General features: G+C 30.1%; 1 protein-coding gene across 5 annotated transcripts; it reads left to right on the top strand.

Moving 5' to 3' along the window:
- LOC143073109 (uncharacterized) lies at nucleotides 1-27,048 on the top strand. 5 transcript variants are annotated; one of them, XM_076248422.1, is made up of 15 exons: nucleotides 1-107; nucleotides 564-2,518; nucleotides 3,045-3,143; nucleotides 3,785-3,886; nucleotides 5,700-5,834; nucleotides 6,318-6,349; nucleotides 9,934-10,058; nucleotides 10,746-11,084; nucleotides 12,054-12,201; nucleotides 19,698-19,756; nucleotides 21,280-21,344; nucleotides 21,794-21,890; nucleotides 24,548-24,692; nucleotides 25,425-25,584; nucleotides 26,495-27,048. In XM_076248422.1, exons 2-15 carry the CDS (start codon nucleotides 620-622, stop codon nucleotides 26,543-26,545), a joined length of 3,456 nt encoding a protein of 1,151 aa, XP_076104537.1. In that variant the 5' UTR covers nucleotides 1-107; nucleotides 564-619; the 3' UTR covers nucleotides 26,546-27,048. The 5 variants fall into 5 exon arrangements, with proteins under 5 accessions (XP_076104537.1, XP_076104534.1, XP_076104538.1 ...); XM_076248419.1 differs by having other exon boundaries at nucleotides 24,530-24,692; XM_076248420.1 differs by lacking the exon at nucleotides 1-107 and having other exon boundaries at nucleotides 199-2,518; nucleotides 24,530-24,692.
- Nucleotides 27,049-27,812: the final 764 nt, after the last annotated feature.

The raw sequence follows: 27,812 nt of genomic DNA, 5'->3' as shown, positions 1-27,812 counted from the left end.
GTAATATCTACATGTATTATATAGTTTAAAGGTTTTCCGAAAATCAAATCTAGTTTCGGTTTAGTATAATGTGTTCATTTCTGAATCTGTCAAATTATATTGAACAGGTAAGTTACATTTTTATCGTGATAGATTAGGTTTTTATAGAAACGGAAAATGCATACAGGGATTTTCTTTGGGGATGAAAGTGATAAATTATCAAACGTAATTTTCACAATATATCTTGCATAAATTATACTGGATGTATAAATGCGCTGACATTCCGATGCCTCGTGTAATGAGTGTGCCCACTTCACATATGCACGCCAAAGAACCAATATAACAACAGTGTGGATTCTCGTTAGTGGCCGTTTGAGAGGCCATTCAATCAGTATCGTAAATATTCATAAACAAATTAGGAATGACTTAGTGCGAATAGCTGTCTACAAATGAAATTTTTGTTATATTTGAATTTACACATTCAAGACGTATTTCCTTGTATGCCCCCTTTGCACTTTATCTAAAATAAAAACGGTCTATATAGACACTATCAAATACTAAATGTTACCTTTCTACATTTACAGCCGGTTGACATTAAGGCATACTACTAGATACATGATAGAGCTTCACATAACACGAAATGACCGATAAAACAGTATCGTTTGAAAAGACGCTCATTTCAATGAGTGAAACTACAAACTCAAATGCTTTTGATTTAGATTTTGAGAGTGCAACAGATATTATAAATAATCAGAAGAAGGAAGATATCGAAAAATCCAACAAATCAACGAAACTAGTACCGGTTGAATTAACTGCAGTGGAAAATCAGTTTTTAGCAGAAAAAAATAGCGATTGTGAAGTTGAAGTTTCGTTGCGATCACAATCACAGGGAACACAATTTAAGACAAGTATTGTTGAAGATGAAAGACAGCATGAATGCTCTAAGCAAGATAACTTCAAAGAAAATGCTACTGGAGTATGTGATTCCACAGTGGTTGCGCCCTCAGATTTAGAACCAGTTGATGGTAGAAATATATATGGCGAATCAGGTTGTTTTGATGAGGAATTGTCCAAGTTGACTAAACTCAACGATGAAATTGAAAAGATGTTTCCAAAAGAAACTTATCATATAGAGGAAAAAGCTGATACTTTTAGTAAAGAAAAACCTAATGCGATAGATACTGATATACAGCGCTCATTGGAATCATCAGAATACAACCAAGATGAAAACAAAAACGTTGATAAAACTTCCTGCGTACAAGAACCTATTGAAATAATTAATAATGAAGATGCATTACCAAATGAAAATAGGTCACCTAGTTATGATACTAATGGAAACACCAACGTTTCACGAGAGCAATATAAACGTGAAACTGAAGGCAGTTGTGAAGCACAAGACAAAGACATTTTCGAGATAAAATGTGAAACAAATAGGGAATGCAAGCCTGAGGTAAATAGAGACGTTATTAATTTTGAATTGAAGCATTTGACGGAAGACTGTTCACATCCTTCTGTCTCATCTCGTCAATCAAGAGAATCTTCAAAAACGGTACAAAAGTGTGTACTAAACACTATCAGTTTGGAAACGGACAGTAACATTAAGCCATCATCACAGATAATATCGACGAGTGCAAAAGAACTTAAAACAGACAAAAATGTCACAAGTGGTGAATCAACATGTGTATATAACGATGTCAATGAGATTGACATTGAAAATGAGCTGATCGATGAATGTTTCGTTAATAAGAAAACTGAACATTCCAAAACTGAAACAGGGATTCAAGCTTTACTTAAACTGTCAGACAAAGACTTAGAACGTGATAGTCTTACAATGCATAAGGAAGAAGAGGAGGAGGAGGACACAAGCGTTAATATCTCTTTGAATGGTAATGAAGAGTTGGAAAATCTGCAACGAAATGAAGACGAAGCTCAGACATCTAATAACACATTTATATCAAAATCATCAAAAATATTGGCGAACAATTTTGAAATTTTTCAGTCTAACGATTCATTAATCAAGAACACATATGAAGGGGATGACAAGTTATCTACTATAAAAGCTCGATGTGATGCTATTGACAAACAAAACAAATTGTGTATTGATGTAGAAACATGTTCCGTTCAGAAAGAAGAGGCATCAAAACATTCAAAACCTCAGGTAACAGTTTTTAAATTTGAGGCTATCAGTTTTAAACACGTCAAATCCGATAAAAAAGAAGAACGAAAAATTATTAAGATAAAAGCAGGACGTTCTCCAACTAAACAAGTTTCAAATTCATCTCAATCAGCCACAACCGGTTTGATTAATTCAACTAATGTTGGATCTGAAGTCACATCGTTTCAAAAACCAGATGATCAACAAGAGGATGTTCAAGATCTGCGTAGTAAATTGTATTGTAAAAGTCATCACGATGTTGTGAAATTTTGGTGCATGGATTGCAAGAAATCAGTATGTGAAAAATGCATAAACATTTTCAATAGTGAACTTTGTATAAGACATCAGTTAAAGAGTTTGAAACTACTCGTATCAAACAAAAAGGTAAGTAATTAGTAAGATTTGTAGCAAAGCTATATTCTTAGTTTAAATTGTACTGTGACCAGCGGTAAATACGTATTGAGACAAAAATGTCAATGAAAGATTACATCTAAACATTATTTTCCGCATCTTTTTATGCGTCTCAATAGAAAAGCTGTCAGTCAAATCGGCTGCTCGAAAGTTTCCATTTCTAAACTATTTCTGTTCAAACTGTTCTTCTCGAACATAAAATGAAGATAATGTGTCGTTTAATTGTCTGGTAGAAAAGTTTTAGACAATTCATTTTAATTTGTTATTCTATTCTTTAAAATGATATGTTTTAGTTCACTTAAAGAAAATATGTCTCTGATAACAATGCACAATGCGTGAAAATGAAACAGATACCATATTATTGTTTATTAAAAATTGCTGTGACATATAAACATACATGTAGGTAATTACTTGCTAAAGAAATTGTTTGAATAAATCAAAGTATTTGTATGTATAACACAAACTAACAAATGTTCATTAATTTGTATAAACACCACAGGAAAAATGGGAAAAAGAAATTCAAAAGAACAGCAATAATTGTTTGAAGGTTTTAGATCACGCATTCAAAGAACTTCAAAGAAATGAACGAGAATCTCAGGTAAGATCAATTCATCGAAAAATATAAAAATAATTTTAACCTCAAAACATGTTTTGTGTGTTCATTAATTTTTTTTTTATAAAATTCGTCTGAAGCTAGTTATGATGTTGGGTATTACTTTGGTCAATTTTTTTTGTCATGTATGTCATTCAATTATGTCCAACATTAAACAGCATGAAGGTTCATGATAAGGTAATTGGAATTTGCTATCAATATGGATAATTTAACAATTGTCCGTAGCCACAATGCACAACTTGTAGGGATTGCATCTATTAAACTTCAGAATTACAGTCAATCTCTGTTGATCTGTTGAACCTTGTGTAACTGAGGCTTGTCTGCTTTGATGAAGAAATGCATTTTAAAACACGTATCAAACGATAGATAGCTATACCATTTAAACAAAATGTGTAACTATCAAAGGGGTCGTCGTTGTTTTGGACATAACCTCTATTGAAGATGACATTTCACGGAGACTAAGCACTGAGGAGGACACCTTTTAAAATAATTCAAATTATTTTAAAAATTTAGGAAAAATGTAGGTAAAGGGGGTTACACCAATTTATTTCCTCTTATTTTTGTTTTCTATTCAAGGAAATTTTATTGATACATATGAAACTAATCATATTGTTATTATTTTCTAGTTTCAAGCACTAATTCAACGAGATCGTATTCATCAAGAATTTATATCATTTCATCATCTTCTTATTGATGAAGAAAACAAGATACTGAAACATCTAGAAAAGGTAACAACTATCTAATTGTATTACTGATTTCTATTATGCCCTTTTGTTTTCTTTGTTGACAAATTTGTTGTCTTTGTTGTGTTTTCTTTGTTGACAAATTTGTTGTCTTTGTTGTGTTTTCTTTGTTGACAAATTTGTTTTCTTTGTTGACAAATTTGTTTGTTTTTATAGTGATTAAAAAATAGAAAAAAACACGTTTAATAATTTATTGCGTCCGAAGCACTTTTCTGGTTTTGCCTTCATCAGGAACGCTCAAAGCCAATCATTTGAAATTCGAAGATGTATAAGTACCGAAACCGTTGAAGAGCTATACGTCAAAAATACCTAAAATAAATAGCCAAATTTATCTAAAGCCAACTTTGCCTGAGGGAGTTGAAACCTTAGCTAAGATTTAGATTAAGATAATAGCAAAATATTGACCGTTGTACCTCTTTTTATATTTTTACCTCTAATGTCCACACATCGTTGTCAGTATAATGGAATTGTATGCGACTGTCATTCAAGTTAGATGTTGACCTAGCTATAAAACCAGGTTAAATACATCATTTTCGACACAGGGAAATGCATGTACCTCTATTGAATAAACGAATAAGTCTCAATAATTTTACGTTGTGTTACTATGATGATTAAAATCTAAATCTAAGGTGCCCATATAAAGGAACAAAGTAACGTCATAAACACAAGACGTCAACTACGAGAATGTTAAAGATATTAATTTGCACTATATTCTCAACAGTTGTAAATCAGTAATATGACAGCTTGTTTGATGTTTTTGAGCTTTTGATTTTTCCTTTGATGAGGGACTTTCCGTTATGAATTTTCCTTGGAGTTCGGTATTTTTTACTTTTCACATTAAATCATAGCTAAACCCCATTCTATATATATATATAAGGGTAAATAATGACGTGATCATTGTAAGGCATATTCCAGTTTAGTTTTCTTTTAACAAGCTTTAGCATTTGAAATGTGACCATGTGAGGGTAGTATTCTTTGGACATTCATTTTCATCAATATTTTAAAAGAAATTTCAATATTGTTTTACGAAATCATTATAATATATATCCGGTATGGAAGGGGAAAAGAACGTGTTCATTCGATATTTTTTTTTTATTATTTCGTGTGATTAATATTTTGAAAAGTATGTTGTTGTTTTTGGCTGTGCATGATGGTTCCTTAAAGGAAATATTGAAGGTTAACAGCTTAGATTTACAATTTTTCGTCCGTTTTATGAAATAAGATCGTGTTATGACGTTATATTGTGACGTCATAACAAAAAAGATAATATGTACTTCATTTATTTTCATAATCTTATGCATTTCATTATGAGGAATTTGAAAAAAGTTTTCAATTTTTTTTGGGGACCTTAATGCCCAACTCCATTCTGGATCTACATTTAGATACTTATGGATAACACCATCAAGTCATTTGTGCTGTTTTGTATCATGTTTTGTGTCGACCTGATGTTTCAATTCATGTGTATTTAAAGTAAAAGATATAGCAACAAATGAGAGACGAAACGACTCACATGCACAACATAATATGAACATAAACAGATAGAAAAACAGGCAACACATTGATTAGGATTAATAAGAGCAATTTTATATTGTGTCTGAATCCTATTTATTTTATGTTTAAGAATTGTATACTATGTTTTGATTTATTTGGATAAAATATTGTTTAAGCGAAAGTTCGAAAATATAACTTATTTAAAAGGCTATACACTCTGACAACAACAACAGGAACCCTTAGTTATACTTAAGTTGTCGCCTCATTAGTGCTTACCAAAAATGTTGCTCTATCTAATTTTTTATAGACTTTGGATGAGCATTCTTTGCAGACTAGTGAAAGTCAGAAAAAGTATGGTTCACTTATTGACGAAGAAGCTTCATTAATGTGTGAAAGCGTAAGAAGTATCGACGAAGATGATTCATTTGACACAGATTTGAGTGTAAGTAAAATAACGTTAATATTATATGAAGTAAATTGTGTAGGATTTTTATGTTATTAAGGAATTTAAGCATTATATTTTTCAATACATATACGGAAACAAATCGACTTAAGTCTTTATATATATAAATATAAGATTTTTAATTAACTGTTCTGTAATTTATTGTGGGTTACCCTTGATTTTGCTATTTGATTAGGGACTTTCTTTTTCGAATTTTCCTCAGAGTTCAGTATTTTTGTGATTTACGTTTTATTAGTGTTAAAGACCAAATGATTAACAGAAAGACGTCACTATTGGTAACCAAAAAAAAAAAAAAAGATTTACTGACATGACCTTACTGCACTTGATTATCATGAGACCAATTCGACCTGTTTTAATCTTTTATGAACTTTAAAAAAAAAGAACATTTTTGAAATTTCGTTATGATTTTTGTATAAATATTTTCGTTTAAAATGCTGTTCAAATTAACCTTTTCTATCACAGGTCTTTGACAGTCTCACACATACACAAGACAAGTAAGTACGAAACTGTCCTATTGCTATCAAATACACAATCATTATTTATCAAACATATTAGGTCAGAGGAATCAATAGTGATATTTGTGATTGTAACTTATGGCACACCGCATATTTCAAAAGTAGTTGGGAAGTGTTTTTTTTTTATATAAAAATGTAATTTCTTTTTCTATCATCATGGGGTTTCTTTATCATGTCACATTTTGATGTTAATTATGTAATTTGATTCCTATATTATATTATGCAATTAATTTCTTTGGATAATTCCTTACATGACGTAGTTATATTATGTATACGAATAAATTCTACATATTCTTTTATTGATACAAGGACCCTAGCTAACGTCAGCCAACAGAGTAATAATCAAGATAAGTCAAGATTACCTCAACCGTTTTGTATGTTCAGTGTTATACATAATTTAAATACTGATCGTGGTAAAAAACTAAATATTTGCTCAAATTACATAACTATTTTGAGGTACAATTAACCCTGAAAAACTTAGTTTTTTTCAAATAAAAAAAAAGCATGACTATATTCCAAAATGATTTCAAGTTTAATTTTTTTTAATGAAGTGCAACTTACGTTTTGCCGAGCCTTCGAGTTTTGTCGAAAAAGCGAGACATAGCGATCCTACATTCCGTCATCGGCGTCGGCGTCGTCGTCGTCCACAAATATTCACTCTGTGGTTAAAGTTTTAAAAATTTTAATAACTTTCTTAAACTATCCTGGATTTCTACAAAACTTGGACAGAAGCTTGTTTATGATCATAAGATAGTATCCAGAAGTAAATTTTGTGAAAATAAAATTCCTGTTTTTCCGTATTTTAATTTTTCCATTTGATTAATAACTTTCCGTTTTGAAGTTTCCTCATACGTCTGTTTTTTTGTTTGTTTGATGTTTCGTTATTTTAAGTTTAATTTTACTTTACAAATCAACTTGTCTGTGAAATTATATTGATCACAGCTTTAAGTAAAACTTCTTCACAAATGTTTTTTATGAGATATTTGACAATAAAGTGCACATGTAAATAAAAGAAAAACTTGATAGAATCGTGTTTTCATAATCACAGCAAAAACATGTAATTATTGAATCCTTGTTTTAGTAATTTCATAGGGTACATGCGTACATTTTACATCCCATTGAATTTACAAAACAAAGCATTCAATTCATAATAATCTACTAAATACCAATTATATATTATCAGGTATCTTTTGCTTGCAAATTATGTATACTATAATCAAATTTCATATACAATAAACACCTGTCAAAACTTATATTTTGGCGCTGCATAAAGATTTGATACTCTGCATCGGATTGGAACATCTAAGTAGAGAATTTGTCAATTTATAAACTGTATCATAAATGCAAAATACTTTTGATAGCTGAGAATAAAAAAAAATCTACTTGGGGGTGAATATGAACATCAAGATTGTGTAAAGTATTATTGTGAGCAGTTTTCTGTATGACAAACCGTATTTTTATATTCACAACAGACATTGGTCCGATTATTGGGGTTTCCCACCTTTTATAGCAATACCTTTGTGATATAATCAAACGGAATTTTAGAATATAGGTGCTCACATTTTATTCGATCTTTCGATAGAATAATGCCAATAAATAAGGAAAAATAGCACTCAAAGTAATAATTTATGTTGCCATTGATACACATAATTGAAATCATATTTCACTGTTTTTAAAAACTGTTGAAAAACAAATCTCTGTAACATACCGATTATAAAACAATGTTGACTGCTATGCCCTTATTTTATTTTTATATTTTTACCTATCATGTCGGCATGTTTTGATTACAAATCGTAGTCAAAATAATGGATATTGTTTGTGACTGCCATACGAATGAGAGTTTTAGCTAGCATTAAAACCAGGTTAAATCCACCATTTCCTATATGAGGAAATGCCTGTACCAAGTCAGGAATATGATCGCTGTCGTCTGTTCGATTGATGTCTTTGAGCTTTAGATTTTGCATTTGATAACAGAATTTCGATTTGAATTTACCTTGGAGTTTGTTATTTTTGTTATTTAACATTTTACATACATGTGCACATCTTTGTCACGTACAACTAACCAATGAGAACATTAGGAATAGAAAGATGATGAAATATTATGTTGATTTAATTATATTTCATTTCCTATATGTCGAGTGCCATCTTAGTTGTTGCAAATTGTTCCGATTCCCGTTACTATTTCAGACTGAGCATGTTCATATATGAACTTGGTAACATATAGGTTTGTTGAATTTAAGGATAACTTTTCGCCAGATTTAGAGCTTACCATACAACATGGTGAATAAAACATCCTTTAAAACCGTATAGTTACTCCCGAATGTATGCTTTTGTTTGTTAACTCTGGCTTTTGTCATTTGTGTATCTGCTTACAACGAATGCTTATGGAATTTATAGAATATTTTTCATAATCGTTCTTTTATCATTTTTCTTTATCGTTGCTTTTTCATTTTGTTTTCGTATCAATTATCCTTTAGAGTTAATAATTTGTTTAAAGTCCTATGAAACTTTCAATTCAATAAAAACAAAACGAAAAAAAAAAAAACGTTCAGTATATATTATTTACTTGACTGGCTAAGTTTAACTATAAAAAGTATCCATGCACTTTCTTGTACAAGAAAATCCTCTGTATAATCTATTGATGCAAATATATACTTTTATTTAAATATTGTTTTCCAGTACACAATTGGAAACATTAAGGTTTAACTAAACACATTGAATTCGTTCTATAAATATCATTAGAATTCAATTAAATATTCACATATTTTTGTACTCATTTGCATAGAAAAAATAGCCTCACATTTTATGATGAAGAATAATGAATTTATAATTAAATAAACTCAACATAGATACCAGGATTGAAATATTTTTTTTGTAAGAAATAGTTATTATTTTTCTCATTCCGTATAATTTGACGAAGGAGAATATTTTTTTAAAATTAGGCATTATTGAAATGTGTTTCAATTTCAACTTTTATCAAGAGACAATTTATACATGTTGTACAAACTTTTAGGTTATACGACTGCAACATTTTTCACAAATAGACAATTTATCAAATAAAATTAAAATTTGTATTATGTCAACATCCGAGAACTACTGCTTAATATCTATTGCAAGCTTTCAGTAAGAGAAAAAAAACTTTTTGTATGAAAATTTTCGATAAAATTTATTTATTTTTGTTTGTCATACCATTGACATTTTTGTTTAAAGTGACTTATAGACCCAAAAGGTCGGGTGTTTCAATTATTGTTTTTATATCTCACTGTATTTTATGATATTTTGTGAAAAATACCTGCCACTATAATAAATAATTTTCCTACTTACTTACTAAACGTTCATATGAACATAAAATTGCCGAAAACAATGAAAGATAACTCAAATCAATCGTAAAGAAGTGTTTCTACTGATTTTAGGATAATGAAAATTGAGCCATGAATCTGGAGATGAATCTGGAGAATCACATTATAATCTTGATTGGAGAGATTAAACAGTAAACGTATCAGTATTCAAATAGTATAAGAAAATGTTGAAATGTCAGTAAATAATAAATCTATTTATTGCAGATGGAAAAAACTCGAAAATGAAGCTATAGAACTGTTTAGTTCAATTCAACCATTGCCAAACGCTATCAACAAAATGTTTAGTTTCAAACATCTGAAGACCGCAATCGGAGAGCATTTGGAATCTGGTAATTCTAATTATTTAAAATTGAAATACATCAAATACGCGTATACCCGATTACTTCCTTAAACACTTTTATGTGTGAACTTTTAGAATCGTGTTAGGTTTGGGACTCTCAATGTCAACGTAGTTCTTTCTTCAGGCCTCATTTTTCTAGTATATTTAAGTTATTTTCTGGAACTGAAATTGGTTTCATACATATTCAATACGTTTCGATTTCCTTAGCTGTGTTTTGCACAACCTCTCAGAATTGTGGATCATTGATGCTTTTCAACTTCATACTTAACTTTGTCTTAAAGTTTTTCTAATTTATTGTAACATATTTGATTTATTCGTCACTGCTTAATGTTTTGTAGACGAAATACAGATGAGTTAATTTGTTAAAACCTTTTACCATTTAGTCAGTATCACTGGTTTTGACTGAAATCGGAATATTTTTATTCAGGTAGCTTTTAAAAATTCCTTTCTTGTAGTTTCGTTTTTGAATTTCATACCATGACCAGAATAAAACTTTCGAAATAATCAAATGATGCCATAGTGGGAAAAAGGGTTTGGGATGATTAACATTCTTTTCTTGCGAAAACTAAAGAACATTGTTTGCAATCATTACCCCGTGTCGTGTTTTTTCTTAAAATTATGACTAAGACTTGTCATTCCTTTACTCTATTCTAAAATGTAGTATTTTTTTTTACAGTGGTAAATCCATTCCCCCTATGTACAGTCAAATCCACAATGTTTTTGGATGATGAATTTATCGTAGCACCTATTAAAGTATCAGATCTATTCCTGTATCTAAATTCAAGACGAATGTTTTCTGAAATTTTCCTGTATATCGAATTAATATGTGATAAGAAAATAAAATTCAAAAAAGTTTTGAACATGAGTGACTACGTATTCAACTTCTATGGCGGATATTACCTTCATCCTTATAAGCGATACATTGTTAAAGCGAAGCATGTGACGAGCAATGAGGTGGAACAAGTGAAATCAGACCATAGCAAAGAAAGACACAAGCATATCTTAGTAGTAACAGGTAATTTATTGTCTTTTCAATACACGACAATAATGAAAAATCATCGAAATATCTTCTAAAACGTTCAGGTGGAATAGTTTATTCCAAGTTTACTGAAAATATTTACATGCATGTTTATTTCAATTTTGTATCCATTCTATCAGCGAATGAACAAATTGTTTAATATTTGTAATGAAGTGATAGATTTGACTCTTTAAATGTGCACAGGAGTTTTAATTCCGCTGTGAAATAAAACCATCTTTAACTTAAATTTTAAAAGTGAACTTGTGTTTGTGGCTGCTTATATTATATATAATATAGTGATTAACTCTTATTTAAGTTTTGAACTTCGTTACTTTGTGTGATTGTCGAAAATGAAAATTAAAACAAACAATAAAACCCCATAAAACTCGAGTTAATTTTACAAAAAGAAAATTGGTAAATGTCAAAAAATCAAAAATTAAAAAAAACCGAAAGTTGAATGGCAATATTTTGATACGTTTTGAGTAAGCGATTTTTTACTAGCAATTCAAGTGTAGTTTCATTTCTTTGTTGTACATGCTATGGATGTATGGTTATTCGTTGGATATTAATTTTCGTTGGTTTCGTGGGTACAGTCGAACTACGAAATTAAATGTACAACGAATAACAGTTTTTCTAAGGACTTGTCTGCAGACTTCGGTTAACCGCGAAATAAAATATCCACAAACATGTAATGGTTTCTCTATCCAGGAAAATTAATACCCTAAAAAAAAAAATGAATCCCCAGTAAACCATTGTAAATCATAAACATACGATGAAATATCTAAATAAACCACACAACATTTAACATTTTAATGATATTAAAATATTTGTTTTACAACTTTACAACTTTTCAAATTTTATGTTCTATGATAAATAATATACATGACATATGTAAAGATTAACCAATAAAAATAAATAATATAAATTTACCAATATTGAACTAACGAATTTACTGCAATCTTATAGGAAAAGGTCCTCGCACTACATACTCTATGCGTAGTGAGGGTAGAGTGCAGAGCCTAATAGCAAATACAGATTGCAGTCAAAGACAAACTTGTCGCAGAATTATCAACACTTATCAAAGAAACAGAACCCGAGTATTTCAGAGTATAGGGTAAATATGCTACTCTCAAAGTATATCATTTTACCTGAGGATAGCAAATGGGAGATAGATACATTTCAGACAGTAATCAATAAATAACGTAACAAATTTCGTATAAATAATCGCAAATCTAACAATGATAGAACTTACTTTGTGGTCGCATCACGGATTGGTCAACAGTTTGCTATGTTTTATCATGAACATATATCACAAAATACTACATGTTTTTTTTTACCAAATTTGATCACAACCTGCTTTTGACAAGCGAGGTTTACAGGTATCAACTATCGCAGGGGGAAAATAACGGAAGACGATAAACTTGCCCAGGTTTATCACCTAAATTTTATATTAGTTTGGTTAAATAACAGGTTATAGACGAAGCAAAGTTAAGTAATACAATATGTATTAGGAGAACACATATACGGTTAATAAGTTACATATAAAGACATCTATTTTGCAGAATTTGAGGAACTATTTACGTAACATTAATGATTTTATTGCTACCTAAACTTCTCAATTGTACGACAGTAGCATACAATTCATTTATATTGACAACAATGTCTGAAAAAACAGACATAATAGGTAAAAATGTCAATATATGAGTAAAGCAGTTCATATTGTATCATTATATAAGTCACTATAAAACAAACAAACATGTCAACAAAGTAAAAAGGAAAAGGAATAGAGACATACCACATAAGGAAAGGACAAGACTGTTTTTTACATTAATTTATGTCATTAACAATTAAATATTTTTTACATATACGACTTTTTTTATTAAAAAGAGTTAACTTTTCCGTTTTTATTATATACTTCTTGTACATTTCACATATATTTAACATCTAAAATATATTGATTATATGGAAAATTAGATTGTCAGCGTTCTCCTGTATACAATTATTGTTTTAAATAACTTATTTCCTAGGTTTATATCAGCAATGTCTTTGACACTTTCGAAAATAAGTGCTGATCAAATTTTTAAAGCCGTTTCGAAATATTGAATATAATGGAAGTCACATTGAACTTGCTCTGGATTTTTTTTTTTTTTTTTTTTTTTTTTAAATTTACAAATATAAGATTAAGAGTAAAGCAGTTTAAACACCGGAGAGAGAGAGATAGATAGAAAGAGAAAGAGAGTAAGAGAGAATAGTGTGGTGAGTTTACAATATAATTCATCTATAAATTGAATTCTATTTTAGTATAGTAAATACAACATTTTCATGTATAACATGTATAATATCAAATTTAAAGTATATATATTTTTGTACTTGACTAAGTAATATATCAAAAACATTCCATTCTCTGAGAAACTGATGTTCACATTTGTTTTTTCATAGCAATATTTTTGTCCATTGCATACACATATTTCATCTTTTCTTTTACTGAGTTTATTGACATTTTTTTCAAACCTCTGGAATTATATATATATTGCTTTTTGGTAAGAAAAAGAGTATTTTCTGCATTGCCTTTTGATATTTTTGCAGTGTTACCAAACAAAAACACTTCTTTTGTAAAAAGTACACTAATTCCATTGGTCAGAAACCAATTTTCAATCTGTTCCAATAATGATTGTGTATGTTGACATTCCCAAAATAAATGTTCTAATGTTTCAAGTTCTCTATTACACAATTTGGATTATCATAAATCTTAATTTTATGAAGAATTTGTTTGTAGCTAAGATTGAATCTGTACTGTGACCACTGTAACTTAGTATTATTTGTGACAACAAATGGCAGTTTATAAAAAAAATTCCAATGATTTTGATCAAAGCCAAAAATTTCAGTCAATCTTAACTGACTAGTGGGAACACTTCCATTTTTATTTAAAACAATATACATATCTTTAGATCCTTTTGAACTTTTAACAAGTCTTTTAAGGGGGTTCGCGGGTCTAAATCATTTATATAGGATTTCTCTATATTTTTCTATAAATGAACTTTATCTTATAGTTAAAAGAAAAATAAAATAAAAAAGTGGGGTCACCGTTCATTTGCGCTCACAATCTGCCTTCGAAAGAAGCATACATTTTGGTAAAGGTGTTTTTTTTCTGTTGAAGTAATAGGAGAAATAAATGTAATATCGAAATAAAATAAAGAAATTTATTACAGAAATCGCTAAAATTTTACAATAATTTAGTTTAAGTACAGCTTATATGGAAATTATATTAAAAAAGATAGGTCACCGATGATTTGAAAAAGATATTTCAATTTTAGAGCCAAAAAATGGCATTTTTCCACCAAAGGGAGATAATTTGGAACTTTTTCAATGATGTATACATTTTGAAAGTCATCTGGGGCCAACACGAATTGATTGTTTTGAATGATTTTTGTACCATATGATAAAGTAACAACTACAAAAGGAAATAAAAAAAATTTGTAATGAAAAACAAATGTTTGATTTTTTCCTGAAATTTTTATACCCTCGAGCCTCCTTAATAGCAGATGGAATTAAAGGTAGTTCTAATTTGTGATTTTTTCCCACAAAAAATTTTGATGCATGATGTATAGCAGATATAATACTATTATATCTCATGAAATTCACATTTATCTGATACATTTCTTCTATTTTTTGATGAGAGAAAAAGGTCCCATCTTCATTTACAATATCATTTATAAATCTTATACCATTTTCAAACCAATCTTTATAAAAAATAGCTTTATTTGATACCTTTATATTATTGTTAAGCCAGATTGGACTAGCAAGAAAGCATTCCCAACTGTCATATTCATCTTTTTCTCTGAGAAGTTGCCATGCTTTCAGAACATCTTGCCAAAATTTATTTTTGGATATAAACACTTCCACAACCATAAAATTTTTCAAGTTCTACAAGTTGAACATTTAACAAAGAAAAAACAGTCTGCCATTTGTTGTCTGTTTTAAATAAACTCCTTATCCGTTTTAGTGCTAAAATAAATGCATCAAGATTTATCATTTTGAGTCCACCATCTTCAATATCATTTTGTAAAACATATCTCTCTTAATTCTATCAATTGGTGAACTCCATATAAAATTGTACATAAGTTGAACAACATTTTTTTAAAATATTGTCACTTGGATTTGGTAAGGATATAAACAAATGATTTAAAATAGGCAATATGAATGTCTTTGCTACAGTAATTCTACAAATAACAGTAAGATTTCAATTTGACCATTGTCTAATTAGACATTTTATTTGTACAATTTTTTCATAATAATTAATTTTTACAGTTTTATCAAGATTAACATCAAAGCTTATACCTAATACCTTAAAACAGGTTTTTCCCCATGTAAGGTTTCTATTTTGGCATAATACCTCATTACTATACTTTTAATTTTCTATCCAAATAACTTGTGTTTTAGATTTTTTTTTTTTATTTAAACGAGATATATTTCAAAACCAATCTAATTCATTTAATGCTTCATTCAAAGATTCTTATTTACCATCTAACATAAGAGATGTGTCATCAGCAAATTGTGAAAGTTTGTTCTCAACTTGCGTTATTGTAATACCATTTATTTTATCATTATTTCGAATTTTTAGTGCTAATATCTCAGCACAGAGAATAAAAATATAAGGCGACAAGGGATCACCTTGTCTACAGCCTCGTTCTTTAGAAAAAAATTCTGATAGATGTCCTCCCTTGTTTACAGCTGATTTGATATTGTTATAAAAACTTTAACCAAATTAATTATTGATTCTCAAAAATTGAACAACTTCAAGACACTGGTTAAAAATTCCCAAGAAATCGAATTAAATGTCTTTTCGAAATATATGAGCAGCAGAAGTCCTGGAACATCGTTTTCCTCAGTAAATTGCATAATATCATAAATTAAACGAATATTTTCTCCAATGTATCTCCCAATAATAAATCCAGTTTGATCGAAATCTATCAGTTTATCTAAAACTGTTTTAAAGCGTTCCGATATAACTCCAGAACCAATTTTATATACTGTATTTAATAAAGATATAGGTCGCCAATTTTTTTAAGAAATGTCTAGGCTTATTTCCTTTCGACAGGCATGTAATGATTCCTTATTTTTGCGTAACAGATAGTTCACCAATCTCATTACTGTAGTTCACGGAGTCAACAACAAAAATTTTCAAATCTTTCCAAAAAAAAATAATAAAGAAGTCTGTGGAGAAACCATCAGATCCTGGTGTTTTATTATTTTTCATATTTTTCAATATCAAACCGGCTTCCTCAATTGGTATTTCACCTTCAAGATTTTTTTCTCATCATCAGCTAGTATTTTAAATTTTATATCTTTGAATCCTTCTTTACGTTAACGGAATTTATCTCCCCTTGACTTATCTTTATTCTTGTAAAAATTTTCATAAAAAGATTTAACTTCTTTTAAAATATTTTTTTTGTTTTGAAATTACATCTCCATTTTCTTTTTCAACTTTTGGTATTATCTTATTTGTAAAATTTTTTGATTCTAGCCCACAAAAATAGCTAGTAGGTTTTTTTAACCCATATCTACCTATTGTATTCTTGATCGAATTAACTTCCCTTTAATTTTTTTCTTTTCTTACATTTTCTAATTCACATTTTTTAGCTCACCTGGCCCGAAGGTCCAAGTGAGCTTTTCTCATCACTTTGCGTCTGTCTGAAATTTTAGATGAATCAGACAACCGGTTGTTTGGTTGCCACCCCTGAACTGGTAATTTTAAGGAAATTTTTTTGGTTATTATCTTGAATATTAAACAGCAATAATTTTCAGCAAAGTCAGATCTACAAATAAGTCAAATGACCCCTTAAGGAGTTATTCCCCTTTATCGTCAATTTTACCAATTTTTCTTAAATTTTTGTAATCTGTTACAAAAACCTTCTCCTCTAAACTACTGGACCAAATTCAACCAAACTTGGCAACAATCAGTATTCGGGTAACTTATTCAAAAAATGTGTCCGGTAACCCGGCTAGCCGGCCGCCAATGCTAAAAATAGAACATAGGGGTAAAATGTAGATTTTGGCTTACAACTCTGAAACCAAAGCAATAAGAGCAAATCTGACACGGGTTAAAATTGTTAATCAAGTCAACATCTATCTGCCTTGAAATTTTCAGATGAATCGGACAACCGGTTGTTGGGTTGCCACCCCTTAATTGGTAATTTTAAGGAAATTTTGCCGTTTTTGGTTATCCTGAATATTATCATAGATAGAGATACACTGTAAACAGCAATAATGTTCAGCAAAGTAAGATTTATAAATAAGTCAAACATGAACAAAATGGTCATTTGACCACTTAGGAAGTTATTGCCCTTTATAGTCAATTTTACCAATTTTTATGCCCCACCTACGACAGTAGAGGGGCATTATGTTTTCTGGTCTGTGCCTCCGTTCGTTCGTCCGTCTGTGCGTCCGTCTGTGCGTCCGTCCGTCTGTGCGTCCGTTCGCTTCAGGTTAAAGTTTTTGGTCGAGGTAGTTTTTGATGAAGCTGAAGTCCAATCAACTTGAAACTTGATACACATGTTCCCCATGATATGATCTTTCTAATTTTAATGCCAAATTATAGTTTTGACCCCAATTTCATGGTTCACTGAACATAGAAAATGATAGTGCAAAGTTCAGGTTAAAGTTTTTGGTCAAGGTAGTTTTTGATGAAGTTAAAGTTACATCAACTTGAAACTTAGTACACATGTTCCCTATGATATGATCTTTCTAATTTTAATTCCAAATTAAAGTTTTGACCCCAATTTCATGGTCCACTGAACATAGAAAATGATAGTGCGAGTGGGGCATCCGTGTACTATGGACACATTCTTGTTCTTAATTTTTATGCCCCACCTACGATAGTAGAGGGGCATTATGTTTTCTGGTCTGTGCGTCCGTCCGTCTGTCCGTTCGTTCGTCCGTCCGTCTGTCCCGCTTCAGGTTAAAGTTTTTGGTCAAGGTAGTTTTTGATGAAGTTTAAGTCCAATCGACTTCAAACTTAGTACACATGTCCCCTATGATATGATCTTTCTAATTTTAATGCCAAATTAGAGTTTTTACCCCAATTTCACGGTCCACTGAACATGGAAAATGATAGTGCGAGTGGGGCATTCGTGTACTGAGGACACATTCTTGTTTGTAATCTTTTACAAAAACATTCTTTTGAAACTACTAAGACAAATGTAACCAAATTTGTCAACAATCATCATAAGAGTATCTAGTTTAAAAAATGTGTCTGATCACCCTGCTCGTGAACCCTGATGGCAGACATGGCTAAAAATAGTACATAGGGTAAAATGCAGTTTTTGGTTTATATCTCTGAAAGTGAAGCATTTAGACCAAAAATGTTCATCAGATTTAGATATATCTGCCCTGAAATTTTCAGACAATTCCGACAACCAGTTGTTAGGTTGCTGCCCCTGAGTTAGTAATTTTACAAAAAATTTGCTGTTTTTTGCTATTACCTTAGATATAATACTATGAATTATGATTTTAATCTTATTTTACATGATTTCCAAAGCTTCAGAAAATACAGGTCAGCGAAACAGGCTCTTTAGAGCCTCTAGTTATTTTCCAAAATCTGTATTGAACCTTCATCTACCTTTTTCTAAAATAAGAATTTCATTTCTAAGATCTTTCTCTTGTTTTTCTTTTACCTTTTTCTTATAACTTGAATACTATATAGTTTTACCTCTAATTTCCACCAACATTGTCTCAAGAAATAAGTGACTGTTAATATCAAAATGAAGATCTTCATTATTCATGTCTTCAATTCTATCTATATCATTATCAGGTGTTGCATATTGTTTTTTAACGTCTACTATTTTTTCTTTAACAATCTTTATATATTCTGGATCATACAATAATGAATTATTTAATTTCCACAATCCTCTACCTCGATCAAATGATTAAATTCTAGATTTAATACAACAATAGAATGATCAGAGCGATAGCTAGGCTCTTACAATTTTTCAAACAGCATAGTAGATCTTCAGATAAAAGAAAAAAAATCTAGCCTTGCTTGTTTAAAGGGGGTTCTTTTTCTCCATTTGAAACGCTTCAAATCTAGGTAAAGTTCAGGGTCAATGAGACACCTTTCCTGAATGATTTCTAAAACTTTCTCCCGAGCTTTAGGGTTATTTACATATAAATAGTTAAAATAGTCTATATCGGGGTTGAAAACAAGATTAAAATCACCACATTTCACATAGCTATCATGACCAAAATCATCTATAATTGACATAATTTGAACATAAAAAATTGGAGTATCTATATTTGGTCCATAAATAGTTACAAATGTAATGTAAAGTATCAACAACTAAGTCTAATACTAAATAATTGCCACCAACATCTTTTTTTTTCTTTTAGGACCTTAAACTTTAGTTTTTTATCCATAGATTTATGAGTTTTGAACAATGGTATACTACTGTTGCCTTTATTTAATCAATCAAGGTACACACAAAAGAGCAACACAAACTTTTCATTTCAGCAAGCGTAGGGCCAGTTGTCTCAAGTTGATATTCCAAACAGTAAAAAGTTTTGTTTTTTATTATAACGATGTCGTTCCTTTTGAAGTTTTTTTTCTTTTTGCAGATTTCTACAATGGAGACAATCAAAGATGTGGCCTTTTTCTGCAGTGAAAGGTTGCAAAGGTATTTAACCACACATACATGTAGCACGTATTATTGATAGTAGAATATTAATCTTGGAAATTTTAACACAAACGATACATATTATTGTTTGTACACATAATTTTCAGATACTGCCAATTAAATCTTCAAGTGAACTGTTCATACAAAAAGAGGGGCAAAATGTACCAGAGGAATAGTCAAACTCATAAATCGAAAATAAACTGACAACGCCATGGCTAAAACTGAAAAAGACGAACAAACATATAATAATACACAAGCAAAAACATAGAAAACTAAAGACTGAGCAACACGAACCCCATAAAAAATGGGGGTCATCTCAGGTACGCCGGAAGGGTAAGAAGATTTTAGTCCATATGTGGCACCCGTGGTATTGCTCATGTTATTACAAACCCGGTAAATATTCTAATTCGGTAGGTCACATTCATGAAAAGGGAAGGGGATTGTAGTTACAACGTAAGAAATATATCAATATCATCAGTGAAACGGTTATTCTATAACCGTCAACAAACTAATACAGTTTATGTATCCATGTCTAAATTCTGGCTAAACGAAAATGATTACTTTTACCTTGAATACTGGCTATAACTACATGTATGTGCGTTAGGTTGAAATAAAAAAAAAAAACCCAGAGTTTTCACGTGATTTGTCTTTGTACTTTTAAATTCATTTTTGCATTTATGTTTACAACTATTTATATATATATGTTACATATATATTTGAAAATGATATGCACACTTACATTGGTCAGAGCAAAATACATTCTTAATCATGTAAATAAAAGGCTTTTTATAAAGAAATTTATTAGTAATCCAACGTTTGTACTTCTTTTCAGATGTTCAAATAAATCCCCCAAAGGAGTATAATAACAGCCCTGTAGCCAGTCGGTTCTGAACATATGGATATTGTCTTAATACAATCACTTGTTATTATGAAAATTATTTGAAATTAGGGAATGTTTCTCCATTATTTACAGCTTTGATTCTTTCTCAAGTTTGGCTATATTATTGGTCCTTTAATCAGAAGAATCAGATCTTCAACGTGTTTATTAGAATTTGAATTTTCAAATATTTTGCTTCAAGCATCACTGAAGACTCCTCAATAAGTCAAAATTCGTATATGGTGCTGTATTTGTTTTTACCTTTCATACATTACTTTAACTAGTGTTGTCAAATCGTTCAGTTTTGCCTAACCGGTTACTCGGATAATCGTTCGATCTGCATATTTCTTCAATTATTTGATAAAAAAAACATTATAGTTTTTAAAATATGTCGAAGGGTTTGTTCAACATGTTCAACTTTTAGTAAGTTGAAGACAAAAATATGATAAAACCAGATTAAATGCATGAGGAAAAGCTTAAAATACTTTAGCCAGCCTTTCAATGTGAAGCCTGTCATATACGCAAGTATCATAATTTACATAATATATGATGTTTTATGATTATGAAAATTATTTTGGTTACTTCAAATAAAAAAGCAGATTCCATAATTTCGGAAACATAATAATTTAAAACTCCTTTACTCCAGATTTGTATGACATCAGTCCAGAAGAGATGAGATCATTAGCATACAGATTAGATAAATCGTCATATGTAAGTTGCCCTTAACATGGAGAGTTGTAATTCAAAACAATATAAAAGCAAGTGACGATCACAATTTAAGCAATCGTTTTAGGGTCTTTCATTTTATATATGTATATTTTTTTTTACAAATCTATCATTCAATTCAACGACAGAATGAATTAAAAAAAGATTTTGACCTCAAACTTGAACTAAAATTGTATCATAATCATGATAATTCTGATGGTTATCTGCGTGTTTTCGTTTAAAGATTGTTTTGTACTGTTTTGTTGCCCAGTAGTGTCATGTGCATCGACTGACAAACGTGTTAAATATCTACAGAACCAAACATATAAAGTGTCATTTTGATCGACATTAACTTTTAATTTTAGTATGTCAGTACGATAAAAACAGAAGGATTCAGAAAACTCAGACTTGTATTTGAAAATTTAAATAATTAGTATCATATGTTGATTTTAAAGGTGTCATTGGAGAACGACTTGACAGATACTTTTGATGTGATGTGCTCTAACGATGAGAAAGAACTACTGGATAATCTCAATTTAATATATCAAATTAGTAAGATATGAATTATATTTTTTTGCATCTGGCGTACAACATTTAAATCGTTTGTGTCGTTTGTTTTCTCTAATATTTGAGTGTGAATTCACATTATTGTAAGACGTGTCATGGTACTTTTCTATCCCAAATTCATGTATTTAGTTTTGATGTTATATTTGTTATTCTCATCGGATTTTGTCTAATGCTTAGTTCGTTTCTGTGTGTGTTACATTTTAATGTTGTTTCGTCATTATCTTGTATTTAATGTGTTTCCCTCGGTTTTGGTTTTTGACCCGGATTTGGTTTTTTTTCTATCGATTTATGGGTTTTGAACATCAGTATACTACTGTTGCCTTTATTTTCTATGATGATTTATTTGTATTCTGTTTTGAAAATCATATATTTTCTGCATAATTTACAGACCTTTTGTTCTAAAATTATTTTTTACTCTGCTACATGTATGAAACATCCAAAAGTAATGTATGAAAGGTAAAAACATTTTTTTTACTCTGCTACATGTATGAAACATCTAAAACATCGATAAAATGTTTCATCAGTGCTTGTGATTTAAGTTGACTATATTTGAATTAAAAACCGAAACATATGAAATTGAATAGATATAAACATAATATGTAAACTTTAAAATTAAAATTAGGAGCAAAGATATCAAAAGCACACTCAAACTCAATAGTCGAAACTCATAGCAAAATGTGGAAATTATTGCCAATGAAACAACTATCAACCAAAACATCAGTGACAAGGATGTACACAACAACAAATCAACTTGCTGTCTTCAAGCATATGCAAAACAACAAACCTAAGACCATATTGTAAAAACAATACAAACAGAACATCCACACATGGTAAAAAGTAGGATATCATGCGCCATTAAAATCAATTTAGTGCCATGTACAACATACAAATTTAACTTTTCGTTGTTCATAACATAATACCAGAAGAACATCAAATGTAAGAAATTGATGCAATTCAACTAGTTACCTTTGGTTTGTCACAGTTTATATATTCAATAACACATTAATAATCTTTTTCAACATTTCCTATCCTGATTTGCGATAATCTAGATCTAACAACTTCACGTCAAAGAGAAAATACAGAATTTAATTGTAAATCTTCGACTGTTCAAAAGGTTGTAGATACAACGATTTGAGTTTATTGCTTGACTAATTGAATATCTCGTCTAGGTTTTCTAGTCATAAGAAAAGACATTTACTACATTGTAGTAGTTGCATGTCTAACCAAAAAAAAAAAAGAACAATACAATTTGAAAAAATAACAACCTTTAAGTTTAGCTATAATGTCATTATACACTCCTATAACTTTTTGTAAAACAGAGGAGCTTATTAATACAAACACTTTGAAAAGCGGAACGGATTCTGATGTAATTCCACCATTGAGCTCCACTATATGTTTTTGTAAAAGGACAAGGTACGGTAAATGTTGTTTCAAATAAAGAAATACTCGGCATAAGTAAGGTTTTATCCTGTCCAGTACTTTAGACAAAACTTCACATAACATTTCATTACATAAGTAAAAAAACCAAAACAATGAAAGTTAACCAATAAAATGTCACCTCTTTTTTCCCGTGTTCATGCTTTAATTACCATATAAACTCAAGTTTCCCAAATATTCTATATAAACACCAAAATCAAAAAATTCCAGGAATTACTATTTTTCGACCCTTTTTCGTATGCAACCTGAAGTTATAAGCCTGGTACCTTTGATAACTATTAGCATACAGAAATGCCTTATTGTAATGTTTATTTGTGTATTTCTTTGTCCTGAATGTTCTTGCATTTATTTGTATTGTAGCCCTGGCTTGTAATGTTGTCATTTTAGTGTTATATTTAACATTGCCATAAAAGTGCGTGCGAGGTTTGGCTTGCCGCAAAACAAGGTTCAGCTAACCATTTTTTCTTAAAATGTCCTGTATCAATTCAGGAAAATGGCAATTGTTATCTTATAGTTCGTTTCTATGTGTGTTGCATTGTCGTTTTGGTTTTTTGTTCCACTTTAGAGTTTCTGTTGTTTCGTTGTTTTCATCTTATGGTTGATGTGTTTACCTCAGTTTTAGTTTAAAACCCGGATTTGTTGTCTCTCAATCGATTTATGACTTTTGAACAGCGGAATACTACTGTTTCCTTTATTTATATCGTATGATTTGATGGCATTACACCTTAAAGAATAGTTGCAGGTAAAGAGACAACACTTATTTTTAAAACTAAAGTCTTCTCCTTCTGTATAAGATTAGTAATTTAGATAATGTTGATAGAACTAACATTCAAGGATATGATCACAAACATATGCTCGAAGTCATGATCATTTTCTTGAATAGGGACATTTTCCTTTTGAAACTCTTTATTCCTCTCTTCAGGCAAGCTCCAAATATGCTGTTTTATGAGAATTTAAGACAAACGATTGATGCATTAGTAATTTTGGTGTAGAATTAAATAAAGATGTTCTTTTTATATTATAGTTATAGAAATCATAGAACATAACTTAATTTGAATATTGAACTCTTAAAATGCTACTAAGTTTTAGTTTATTATTTTTCTGTTCTTTTTATAAACTCTGAGTTCATTTTCATATTAAATAATTATATATTTGAACCTTGGATTACTTCACACTTTTGTCAACAGAAAAATTTGATACAATAGGAAATGCAAACGTCAAGTTAGATTTTGAAATGAAGACAGTCCAAGAACAAGAGATGGAGATTCAAAGAGAAAGTTTTAATGAACAGTTGTCATCACTTAAGGAGGAGATTGATAGCAAGCAGTATTATATTGACCAACTCAAACAGTAAGATAATTTGTTGTATAGCAAAGAAATCTGAACTACATCATACGAAGACATTAGTGTACAATAATATATGGTAAAGCCTTTATGCAATAAGGAATAAGGAAAAACTATCTTATATCCTTATGTGAACTTCCCGCTGGGTCGTATTATAAATAGTTAGAACAAGAATAAATAAATAAATAAAAGCAACAGTAGTAACCGATGTTCGAAAGTCATACATCGATTAAAAGAAAACAAATCCTGGATACAACCTTACACCATGGGAAACACATCAACTATGAGAGGAAAACAAAGAAACAACAGGAACAATGAAGTGCAACAAAAACAAACGTCAATATACGGAGAAACGAACTATTTGATAACAACTGCCATATTCCTAACTTGGTATATGACATTAAGAAAAAAAATATGGTGGTTTGAACCTGGTTTTATAACTAGACAAAACCTCGTACTTTACAACAACTGTCATAATCATGACTTGGTACAAATATATTGTGGGAATATAAGGAAACTCTGGGTTAAACCCAGTTTTATATTTAGTCAAACCTTTTTCTAGTGTGACCTTTTTCATAGTTCCTTAATATTACAAAATATGGGTGAACAACCAAAATAACTATATTTAGGTAAAATAATAATATTTGGGATTCAATGTTGATGTATTATATAAGTTTTTAATTTTCAACGCAAAATATCTATTCGAATCTGAAATAATGTTGACTTATTTTGTCACAGGGAAAACGAGAAATTATCTGTAACTGTTGTCAAATTAAATGAGGATACATGCAAGAAACAACATAATGAATTAGAGTCAGTCATGATGACCGGAAAATCGTCACACATTCAAAACGACGAGTTAGAAGAACGGGATCTCGCTTGTCTTAAGAAATCTACGGTATGGGCAGAATAGAGTTATTTGTGTTTTTCAAACTCTCATATGGTGCATTAGTTATATAATGAATATTCTAAAGATATATCTCGCGTTTTTATCTCATTCATATTACTTGAAAGGTAGCCAAAAACAAATGAAAATTAAAAAGCAAAAAAAAAAACCAACTCTGCGGAAAATTCTAAACGGAAAGTCCCTTATCAAATGGCACAATTAGAAGCTCAAACACACATAAAGGAATGAATAACAACTATCATATTCCTGATTTAGTACAGGCAATTATTTACGAAGAAAAAGGTATATTAAACCTGGTTTTATAGCTAACCAAACCTCTCACTTGTATGACAGTAAATAGGTAAAAATGTTTTTAAAAAATAAAGGGAGGTGCACAACAATCAATATTGTGCATTGTGTATTGTGTTAAAATCATAGAAAAACAAACAAAAGAAAAAGAAATAGGCGTATAGACAACGCACTTAAGCAATATTATATATATGCGGCTAATTGAAAAATATTGAAAGCAGTATACACATTTGCAAAATAAATTTTATATTTTCTTGCACAGTGAAAGATAGTTTTGACAAGACAAATAGCCGACGAACCTCTAGAATCAATAATTAGTAAATAATGAATTTGGCAAATCACACATTGATAACATTTGTCTCATATGATTTAATCCGCTGTCTATTCGGAACATTCATTCGTAAATTTTCAATAAATAATAAGATACGAGAGGTAGGTTCAACAAATATTCCACCGTTCATTTCTATATTTTTACAAATATATTTAATTTTACAATTCTAATTAATCAACAATAATAACAGAGAAACCTCAACAGATTTTAGAATACAAAAATTGTGTACAGTCAATACATTTTTAAAATCTAAAAGTATCAATAAAAGCTATTATTTTACAGTCTCAAATGGATGAAAAAGATGGCAAAGAAGATGATGTATTCATTATTTAAAGTACAGAAAAAGAAAACATCATTCTAAGAAAAAATAACCGTCGACAACTTCCAAAAGTTTTTCACCTGTTAAAAACGGAATAACATAACAAGACCAACAATACACTATACTGTTACAGAGGCTAAAGAAGGATCTATAAGAGACAGACAGAAGTTTGAGGATATGTTTCTCCTCGTTGTTTTTGCTATTGAGAAGTATCCAAAACAGTTATGTAAAATCAATGTCAGTGGCAACTGAACACATAATGAAATAAGAAATAAAAAAATAAAAAATAAACATAAAAAAATCATATTCATGTATTTTCCATGATTGTATAATGTAACTTCAAAAATTTGTTATTCAAAATAAAACTCAAAATGAGGTATCCAATACCATGTTTAACTAGAAAGACAAAGACAGAAATTCATATCAATCAATTTAGAACTTGTATAAATAAACGAGTGTCCGGACATACACAAGAAAAATATTTACAGCTGCCAATAAAACAGAATGTTTATAGAAATTGCAGAATTGATATTTTGTCATAACCCTAAACATTACGTCTCAAACTTTGTTTGACAAAAAAACCATTATATTGTTAAAATAACTGTTCCTAAAATGAACTCTAGCAACAGGAAACCCAGATAATAAAAATATGTAAAGTTACAATTGGGATGTTATGAACACAGAACGAAGAAGAAACAAGATTGATTGATTGATTGTTATTGTTTCGCCGCCATCTTTAAGTGCCATTTTCGGCCTGTTTCGTGGCAGTAAGTTTTTATTAGTGGCAGAAGTAGGAGTGCTCGGAGAATACCACCGACCTTCGATGGGAAAACTGACATTCCTAATCAATTAAGATAAGAGTCGAGTGCACCAGCACAGGCGGTGTTCGAAGTCATAACCTCATTGTTGACTGGCTAGAACTACTTACACCACTTGGCTACTGCGGCCCGAAGAAGGGACAATTTTTGGCATTGTAACGAATTGCTCATTGTTGAATATCTGTTTTTCTGTTCATTTTGTGTTATCACGTCAAAGATCACTAACAGAAATATATTATTCGACTGTGTTTTTATCAAATGTCAAGTATTAGAAATTTCATAGATAAAAAGATTGCATCATGCAACCCAAACCCTAATGGAGCAGATTGATTGCTATCAAATAGTAAATTCCGCATAACTATACACATCTTATCAATGAAGATTTCAACAAACTTATTAATAAAACTTATACTTATTGGTGGCTTTCGGCTATTATCTGCTCTTTGGTCGGGTTGATGTCTCT

The sequence above is a fragment of the Mytilus galloprovincialis genome, chromosome 4, assembly GCF_965363235.1.
Source record: "Mytilus galloprovincialis chromosome 4, xbMytGall1.hap1.1, whole genome shotgun sequence".
NCBI lineage: Eukaryota > Metazoa > Mollusca > Bivalvia > Mytilida > Mytilidae > Mytilus > Mytilus galloprovincialis.
This window is presented reverse-complemented; position numbering and strand designations above follow the sequence as displayed.

What these genes read in the sequence shown, in the direction of transcription:
- LOC143073109 (XM_076248419.1), top strand. Translation starts at nt 620, where the DNA reads ATGACCGATAAAACAGTATCGTTTGAAAAGACGCTCATTTCAATGAGT. An exon ending in GAAATGAACGAGAATCTCAG is followed by an intron (nt 3,144 to 3,784) that starts GTAAGATCAATT and finishes ATTATTTTCTAG; the next exon opens with TTTCAAGCACTAATTCAACG. An exon ending in TGCAGTGAAAGGTTGCAAAG is followed by an intron (nt 19,757 to 21,279) that starts GTATTTAACCAC and finishes CCTTTACTCCAG; the next exon opens with ATTTGTATGACATCAGTCCA.